Genomic DNA, 9174 nt, shown 5'->3' with positions numbered 1-9174 from the left:
TTGCATGGAGGGGATTGTAACCATGGCAATGAGATGATATACGATAGAATGAATGTAAAACTAATGTTCTCCCATGTATACTATCACATAATTCACAATAAATCATTTAAGAAAAAAAAACACCCTATGGAGCACATGGGGTTGCCATGAGTTAGAAATGATGACAACTGGTTACGGGTTATACATGTGTACACACATACACATAATATCTGTCTGAATATCATGCACAAATAGTAGTATGCTGTAATACTATTTTTCTTTCTTTTCTCAGTACGTATAGAGATTTAAAAAAAATTTGTATACGTGCCTACGATACAATGTCTGATGTCTGCCATATTTTATGGTATTACACACATGGTAATATACAAACTGTACTAGTTTCCTAGGGCTGCTCTGACAAAATATCAACTAACTGGGTGACTACAAACAATGGAAATGTATTGTTTCACATTTTTGGAAGCTTGTTATGTGCCACTGAGTCAATCCTGACTCCCAGTGACTCTATATGACAGATTAGATAACTAGCTCATAGGATTTCATAGGCTATGATCTTTACAGAAGCAGATTGTTAGGTCTTTTCTTCTGCAGAACAGCTAGTGGTTTCGACTGCTGACCTTCCAGTTAGCAGCTGAGCACTTAACCACTGTGCCACCAGGGATCCTATTTTGGAGACTAGAAGTCTGAAATTGAAGTGTTGGTAAGACCATGCTTCCTCCCAAGGCTTTAGGAAAGTATCCTTCCCTGGCCTCTTCTAGCTTCTGGTATTTGCCAGCCATTCTTGGCTTAAAGATGCATCACTCCAGTTTCTGCCTATACTGTCTTCCTCTGTCTGTATGTCTTATTACAAGGACACCAGTCACATTGGATTGGGGCCTACCCTATTGCAGTGTGAGTTCACTTTAACTTAATTGCATCTACAAAGACCCTATTTCCAAATAAGATAATATTCACAAGTACTGGGGGCTGGGACTGGAACATATCATTTTGAAGAGACACAATTTGCAACAGTATGGATGTGCTATAGCTAACCAGTATGCTATTTCGGGGCTTTTACTCTTGGTAATTTAAAATAATGGTGCAATGAATATTTCTGTACATAGGACTTTCCCCACATGTGTAAGTACTGTATGTTTGCAACTAACATGCACATGCATATAATGCACACAGGAAGCTAATGTAAAAACCATGTGTTATTTGCATAAAAATATGGTATATCTGTAGGATAAATTCTCAGATCTTGAATAACTGATCAAAGGATATGGAAGTTTATAGTTTTCACAGCTGTTTTTGTAAATTATGCTTTAAAAAGCTGAAGGAATTTTTATGCCCAGTATTAAATACACATGATCATCTGTATTTCTACAAAGTTTCCAGGTTATTCTTGGGTAGCTGAGGTTGAGACCCAACTCTTGCTCTTGACTTGATAAAACTTAAGTTTCTTAGCTTCTCCTAGGCCATAGCCTGTCCCTTGACTAACATTTCTTTCCCATCCTGGTTAGGACACGGAGTTGCAGAGGAAGCTAGACCATGAAATCCGGATGAGGGAAGGGGCCTGCAAGCTGTTGGCAGCTTGTTCCCAGCGAGAGCAGGCTCTGGAGGCCACCAAGAGCCTGCTGGTCTGCAACAGCCGCATCCTGAGCTACATGGGTGAGCTGCAACGACGCAAGGAGGCGCAGGTGCTGGGGAAGACAGCAGGGAGGTAAGCAAGGGGAATGACTCAAAGGGAGCCAGAGGCCTCTGGATAGTAACAGTGCATTGTGGGTGTATGTGGAGTGTGGATCACCCTGAAGGTGACCTCTCCATGAAGCCTTGTCAATGGCCTGGAAGGCACTTTAGGTGTTTACCCATGCAGCGTGCTGGACTCAGGAAAGCTTGTGCCTCTGGAGAAAAGCTGGCAGTCTCAGGAGTAGTAATTTAAAAGCACTAATTCACTAAGTCCTGCCTATGATTGGATGAGTCTGGCTTGCTAGTTTCTGAAAGCTAATTTTCTCAAAGCCAGTTCACCAAATGGCCAATTAGCTGAATGGCCCATTTACCACAAACTAACAATAGTGTGTTGTAACTGGGGTTCACTGCCAGAAGCAGGGACTGGGTAAGGACATAATAAAAATTCATTCACATGGAGCTCTGGTAGTTACGAATTGGGCTGTGAACCGCAAGGTCAGCAGTTCGAAACCACCAGCTGTTCCATGGGAGAAAGATGAGGTGGTCTGCTCCCGTAAAGATTTACAGCCTCGGAAACCCTGTACAGGATAGCTATGAGTCGGAACCGACTCCACGGCACATAACCAACCAACCAACCCATTCACATGCATTAGACCATGCATTCTAAAAGGTATCAGCTGTGGATATGAAACACATGCTACAAACCATAATACTCCACTGATAGGACAAATTCACCATGAAATGGTTGAGGTGACATTGTGGTAAAACTGAAAGGCTGGAGAAATATCTTCAATAATTTTGTAAACTGATCTTCCTCAGAATTGACCATTTTTGGTCAACTGGTCACTTGGAAAATTGGCTTCTGGTAAAGTAGTCTGCTTGGTCCCACGGGGCTGTGGGGAGAAGACCCCAGCCCTTCATTTGCATGATGCCCTTCCAGCTTAATCAAATGAGGGCTGACACAAGGGAAGTAGCTGGGAACTCTCAAAGGCTCACCCACTGAAAGTAGGAAACCTACTCTACAGCTGCCCCATGAAGCGAGAGGAAGCAAGCAGGCAGGGACAGCTTCTTCTGTGAACTTGCCATTTCTTGAGAGGTGGCCATTGGCAGGTTCTGCCTTTCCCAGAGCTATTACCCAGGTTTTCACATGATGGCCTAGGCCGTGTGATTTTAGGTATTCCAAACACACTGCCATTAGTGCCACATCATTTCACTTACATGAAATAAGCTGAAGAGGAAGGGGCACAGGCTTGGTGAGTACTGAGAGTGGAGATGGGGAGGGAGGGGAGGAAGCCCCTGCCCTGGGAAGTTTGGAACACTGTGAAGGCTCAGTATATCTGGCTGGGAGGGATAGGGGTAAATGATGAATCAGAGTCTGGGATGAGGTGGGGCAAGGGTTTGTAGTGAATAGAACATAGAGATTCTCTACTTGCTCCTTCCCCACACCTCCCCAACATGCCCATCAAACACTGGTCAATTTTTCTGACTGACTGGTACCATTCTACATAAAAGAAATGATGAGCAGCCTCCCTCATTGTCATAAAAGCAAAAACTTTCAAGCCCCTCCAAAGTGTGGGGGCTTAATGGAGAAGAGCCTTTGAAAAGGAGTCTCTCTGTAGGTACCTGTTCCCTCAGAGCCCCACTTGTCCCTGGCAGGGATCTGGGAAAGTTGCCCAGAAGGGACCTGATGTGGCTCTGGTGTCCCCAAGTCCAAGAACCCTTGCCCAGTTCCTGAGCTTGCCATATCTGCACTGGGGGTGGGGAGCGGCCAGAGGGGATCCTAGAGCCCTTGGGAACTAAAGTGAGGTGAAGCAGGCTCTAGAGGCCAGGCCAAGACATTGTGATTTACCCACAGGCCTTCTGACAGCCAGCCACCAGCCAACCGCTCCCCTTGCCATGGCCAGGTCTGCATCTCTGGTAAGAACAACTGCTCCCCCTGCTGGCTTGCTTTGCCCAACCTCTTGACATCCTTAGCGTTAAGTGCTATCAAGTTGGTTCCAACTCATAATGACCCTATCTGTATAGGATTCCTGAGAGTCCCAGTATGGCACCTTGGGCTAATGTGCTGGACTGCAAAGTCAGTTTGAACCACAAGGTCGGCAGTTCAAGCTCACCAGCTGCTTCTTGGAAGACCTAAACAGGGTCACTATGGGTCAGAACTGACTCGCCAGCACTTCACAACAACAGTAAGTTTTCTGAGGAGTGACTAGTGGTTCTGAACTGCTGACCTTGTGGTTAGTTGCTGTTTTTGTTGTTATGTGCTGTGGAGTCAGTTCCTACTCATAGTGACCCTGTACAGGGTTTCCGAGGCTATAAATCTTCACAGGAGCAGAAAGCCTCATCTTTCTCCTGCAGAGCAGCTGATAGTTTCAAACTGCTGACCCTGAGGTTCGCAGCCTGATTTGTAACTACTATGCTACCAGAGCTCCTTTTGCAGTTAGTAGTACAGTGCTTACCCTACAGTGCCACACCAGGACTCCGTATGACATCCTGTTCTGTCTCAACATCTATTCCTATCTCTCTGGCCCTTAGATCTCCGGATTCCACTCATGTGGAAGGACACAGAATATTTCAAGAATAAAGGCGGTGAGTTCCACACATCCTAGGACAAATTCAGGGAGTAACTGATGGATGCCCTTTTGGGGCGGATTTTTACCAGTTTTGCCTGCTTTGCCCCAGACCTGCACCGCTGGGCTGTGTTCTTGCTGCTGCAGCTAGGGGAACACATTCAAGACACAGAGATGATCCTGGTGGATAGGACCCTCACAGATATCTCCTTTCAGAACAGCATACTCTTGTGAGTACCTCATCCCTGGTGCTCCCTCCTGTCTCCATTCTGCCCCAATTCTTGGGTGAGGTAGGAGCCTAGCCTTCCCTGTGGAGCTACTCTGTGTTTGCACCACCCCTCACCCCAAGTTTCCCATGACTTACTCATGGCCATTCTTTCCTCTCTAACTCTGATAGTGCTGATGTGAGGCCAGACTTTGAGCTGCGGCTGGAGCTGTATGGGGCCTGTGTAGAAGAAGAGGGGGCCCTGACTGGTGCTCCCAAGAGGCTGGCTACCAAACTGAGCAGCTCCCTGGGCCGCTCCTCAGGAAGGCGTGTCCGGGCATCGCTGGACAGTGCTGGGGGCTCAGGGAGCAGTCCCATCATGCTCCCTACCCTGGCTGTGGGGTAAGGGCCTGCCCTCCTGCTTCTCTCTTGGCTTTCCGTACCTTGGCCATAGGTGACCTTTGAACTGTGTTGAGCGTGTGGAACCAATTTTGCACTGCTAAATTGGGCATGAAGGCAGATGCAAATGAGCAGTGGCTACACAGCTGTGTAGCACTCTGGCCCATACTCTAGAGCCAGGTCCAAACCAGTTAAGAAGACAAGGGAGTCAGGGAGAGTTAGACTGTGGGGTCTAAACTTTCAGTAGTAGCAAATACATCTTCTGTGGTTAGATCAGAGCTCCTTTGTTAGAAGAGGCTAGCGTAGGGTTATGGTGGTTCCTATAGCCACGTAGAGCCATCCCATGGAAGTTCAGGGGCTCTGAGGAGCAATTTGAGAACTTCTACTGCTCCTTGGAAAACCCTATATACCGTTGCTATGGGTCAGAACTGACTTGACGGCACTTAACAACAATAAGGGTAATGAACATGGAGTCCTGGTGTGGTGCTGTACGATAAGCACTGGACTGCTGATGAAAGGTCGGCAGTTCAAACCCACCAGCTGCTCCTTGGAAACTCTATACAGGGTCCCTGTGACTCAAAATGAATTTGAAGGCACTTCGGAAACCCTGTACAGGGTCGCTATGGGTCAGACCCGACTCGACGGCACTTAACAACAACAACAACAACAACAATAACAATAAGGAGACAGAAGTGGGTTCAGATTCTAGCTTTGCCGTGTACCAGCTATAAATTGATGGGTAAATTTCTTAAATTCAAGTTACCTTATCTAGTAACTAAAGAATGCTAGCAACTTCACAGGAGTGCCATGGGGAAACAGAGGAATAACAAATGCAAAACCTAAGACTTGATACTTGGAGGGGCTTAATAAATGTTTGTTCCTCACTCCTGGGGAGGCAAGCTAGGGCTGCAGTTTTTCGTAGGGAAACCTAAATGATGGGACAGACCTGTTTAGTCCTTGCTGCTCTCCCACTAAACACAGCCCTCATGTGCACACTCTTTCTCCCCACAGTGGTCCCCGTTACCACCTCTTGGCTCACACCACACTTACCCTGGCAGCAGTACAAGATGGGTTCCGCACACATGACCTTACCCTCACCAGCCATGGTTAGTACTGAGGTGGGCCACTGGGTGGCAAGAAGAGGGGTGGGCCATCTAGGTGGTTCCCTTTTCACTCCTCACCCTTCCCTTACCATTCCTTCTCCCCTAGAGGAGAACCCTGCCTGGCTGCCTCTTTATGGTAGCGTGTGTTGCCGTTTGGTGGCCCAGCCTCTCTGCATGACTCAACCCACTGCAAGTGGTACCCTGAGGGTGCAGGTGAGGGGGTCCTGAGGAGTGGATGGGCAAAGGGAGAAGGCAGACCATTTAGGAATAGGAAGACTTTTGAGAAATCAAGATCTGGGTGGGCCAGATGAGAGAGTACAGGGCAGGAGGGGGGCTAGAAAGGAGTATCTTGGTGGGGGACTTCGAGGGTGTGACTCCCCTAGAAGACCTAGAGTTCTTTATGCAGCAAGCTGGGGAGCCACAGAGCTGGGCGCGAGTGCACGGAGTCCTGAAAGGCACAAACCTGTTCTGTTACCGGTGCCCGGAGGACGCAGACACTGGGGAAGAGCCGTTGTTAACTATTGTGATCAACAAGGTAATGCATTCCCTGGTGGTGAGGCACCAGGTACCGGTGCCCAGAAGCCTCTCCTTTAGGCCCTTGGAGGATGGGTGCACACATCAGAAATAAAAGCTGGCTTCCTACTCCTAACCACACTCAGCATCAGGACCAAGAAGGCTAAGGAGGCCACGCTCTGCCCCACCAGCATCACTAGAAAAGGATTGTTCCAGTCACCTACCAGTCTCAGTCCTTGCCAAGTCTCAGAGAGTTCTAGAACCAGTTAGGATTTTTTGTCCTCCTCCTCCTCTTTCCCTTCAGATTCAAATCTGCATCTACAGGTCCAACAGCCTCTTTTCTTCCCAGCCCTTTTGCTGGCCTTCCTATCTAATTTTATGCATATGTTGAGGGGCCTTAGGTCTCAGCATTCTTGTCATCCTCAGTGTCCTGCCTTATTCAGTCCTCTTTCCCTGACTTAGGATTGGTCATCTCATCCTCAGCCCTTTCCTCCCATTCCTTCTGCTCTTGTCAGTAGCTGGCTAATGAGGGCCCATCTAAGGACCCCACAGCACCTCCTCCTAAGGCAGGAATGATCACGTTTGCCTGGTGTCAGTGCTGAAGTCTATGACCAAGATGTGGTTGCAAACAGACCCTTTCTCCTACAGGAGACTCGAGTCCGGGCAGGGGATTTGGACCAGGCCCCAGGGCGGCCCTATACCCTGAGCATCAGTAACCAATATGGGGATGATGAGGTGATGCACACTCTTCAGACAGAGAGCCGGGGAGCCCTGCAGAGTTGGATGGAGGCACTGTGGCAGCTCTTCTTTGACATGAGTAAGAGAGGAGAGGACTGCACATGGATGGGCAGGGCTGGTTTGAACCTTTGTAGGATCTAGGGAAGGAATGAGGTTTGTTATTTTTTACCAAAGGCTTCAAATTTAAGAATGTGTGGAAGGGGAAGGGGGTATAGCAGAAGGGAGCCAATCTAGCAGTTCTCTTCCTGGCCCCCATCCATATTCTTGCTCCAGGCCAGTGGAAGCAGTGCTGTGATGAAATCATGAAAATTGAAACCCCTGCGCCTCGGAAACCACCTCAAACACTGGCTAAACAGGGGTCCTTGTACCATGAGATGGGTGAGTGAAAAAGGCCACACCCTGAAATAGAGGGGCCTGATGGGAAGTTGGACAGGAGGGCTTCAAGGGGACCCAGATAATGGAAAGAGAGAAAGCAAAAACACACTTTTGGCTAAGACCAAGCTCTGGGGACACAGTCCCATTCAGTGCCCTGTTGTATTCCTTTCCTTTCTTCTCAAAACCATCTCCATCAAAGTTCAAAACAAACCCCCAAAGAACCAGATTCATTTCATGGGTTTCTTTCCTAACTCCTTCTTTTCTGTTTCCCTTTCTGCATGCGGATTCCTGTTTCTTCCTCTGACCACTCACTTGCCTGGCACCGCCTTCATTTTTCTCCTCTTTCTTGGTTTCTTTGTCCACTTCTGCACCTCCCCATCCCTGTCCAACTGCACCCCATATACCAGTCTTATCAGAGCCTGTGGCCACAGGGGGCCCAGGTGAGGGGCTGCTTCTGCAGGATAACGTGATCTCAGCTGAGATCCGGGCTCTGCTTTCTCCTTATTACAGTGAGAGGTGATGGTCCGGGCTGGGTAGGCCTGGTGCCTGAGCTCTGACTAGCCCCCTCCCCTCAACCCCTTCCTGGTGCCACAGCTATTGAACCGCTGGATGACATCGCAGCGGTGACAGACATCCTGGCCCAACGGGAGGGCCCAAGGCTGGAGACACCCCCACCCTGGCTAGCAATGTTTACAGATCAGCCTGCCCTACCTAGCCCCTGCTTACCTGCTTCAGTGGCCCCAGCCCCAGCCCGGGCCCACCCCTTGCCCTGGGGGCGACCCCGAACCTTCTCCCTGGATGCTGTCCCCCCAGACCACTCCCCGGGGGTTTCCCGCTCCGTAGCCCCTCTCCCCTCACAGCGATCTCCACAGTCCAGAGGCCTCCGCAGCAAAAGCCCATCCCAAACTTGGCTTCAGTCACCAGTATGAGAGAGAAAAGCGCTGACCACAGGATACAGTCAGAAGAGGAAATGACCTTTGCGCAATCAGGCTCATGGTACAGCACTGTTTATAGTAGACTAACCAGGCTGGCTTCTCCCTCAGTCCTCTGCTGGACTGGGGGTAGGCTGAGGAGGGGAGCCAGAAGCCCCTCTCCAGCTGTGGCCACCATGGTGCTGAGGGACTCATTCTCAGGGCTTGTTGGACCCCTAAACCCTTCCTGGGTGAAAACTGGAACCCCCCTGCCTACCTCCATGCATCCTTTGAGGATGGCACTGAAGAGTCCTAGAAGGGCATACCCCTCCCCTGGGACTCCCACATCCACCATTAAAAGTTATTTAACAGCAACCTTCTCCTGGTTTTTTTATGTAGACCTCTCCTCCCCACCCACCCCCACCCACCCCACCCCCTCCAGTTGCATGCCTCTGTTGGGAAGCGGGTCTGTGATACTGAGTAATCAGACAAGGCTGGGGCATAAGTTCTTTATAAACACCATAGGGAGAAGAGAGGGCGGCTTTTCTCTCACACACTTTTGAATCTCAGGATCTCAGCGAGGTCATAGCCAGTCACAGCAAAGGAGTTGCCTGAGGGCTCACAGAATCGGGCCCCACACACCTGGGTGTCGGGGATACACTCACCGTGACAGTGCTCCACCTGGGGAGAAGGGGGCT

At 49.3% G+C, this 9174-nt stretch overlaps 2 protein-coding genes across 3 annotated transcripts in view; one reads left to right on the top strand and one right to left on the bottom strand.

Moving 5' to 3' along the window:
* The window catches only part of RTKN (rhotekin), a 19860-nt gene extending 11009 nt beyond the window's left edge, over nt 1–8851 (top strand). For both annotated transcript variants that reach the window (XM_006872416.1, XM_006872417.1), the window contains exons 2-12: nt 1500–1699; nt 3521–3582; nt 4198–4251; nt 4345–4462; nt 4630–4839; nt 5848–5942; nt 6046–6152; nt 6346–6474; nt 7101–7269; nt 7464–7568; nt 8160–8851. In XM_006872416.1, coding sequence (XP_006872478.1) covers nt 1500–1699; nt 3521–3582; nt 4198–4251; nt 4345–4462; nt 4630–4839; nt 5848–5942; nt 6046–6152; nt 6346–6474; nt 7101–7269; nt 7464–7568; nt 8160–8494 — 1584 coding nt within the window. In that variant the 3' untranslated portion in view covers nt 8495–8851. The remainder of the gene's footprint in view (nt 1–1499; nt 1700–3520; nt 3583–4197; nt 4252–4344; nt 4463–4629; nt 4840–5847; nt 5943–6045; nt 6153–6345; nt 6475–7100; nt 7270–7463; nt 7569–8159) is intronic.
* A 174-nt stretch (nt 8852–9025) lies between these two features.
* Nucleotides 9026–9174, bottom strand: part of WDR54 (WD repeat domain 54) — a 3235-nt gene continuing 3086 nt past the window's right edge. The window contains exon 9 of the mRNA XM_006872415.1: nt 9026–9159. Coding sequence (XP_006872477.1) covers nt 9026–9159 — 134 coding nt within the window. The remainder of the gene's footprint in view (nt 9160–9174) is intronic.

The sequence above is a fragment of the Chrysochloris asiatica genome, unplaced genomic scaffold, assembly GCF_000296735.1.
Source record: "Chrysochloris asiatica unplaced genomic scaffold, ChrAsi1.0 scaffold00197, whole genome shotgun sequence".
Lineage (NCBI taxonomy): Eukaryota > Metazoa > Chordata > Mammalia > Afrosoricida > Chrysochloridae > Chrysochloris > Chrysochloris asiatica.
Note: the sequence above shows the minus strand (reverse complement) of the source record. Positions and strands in the feature narration are given on the sequence as shown.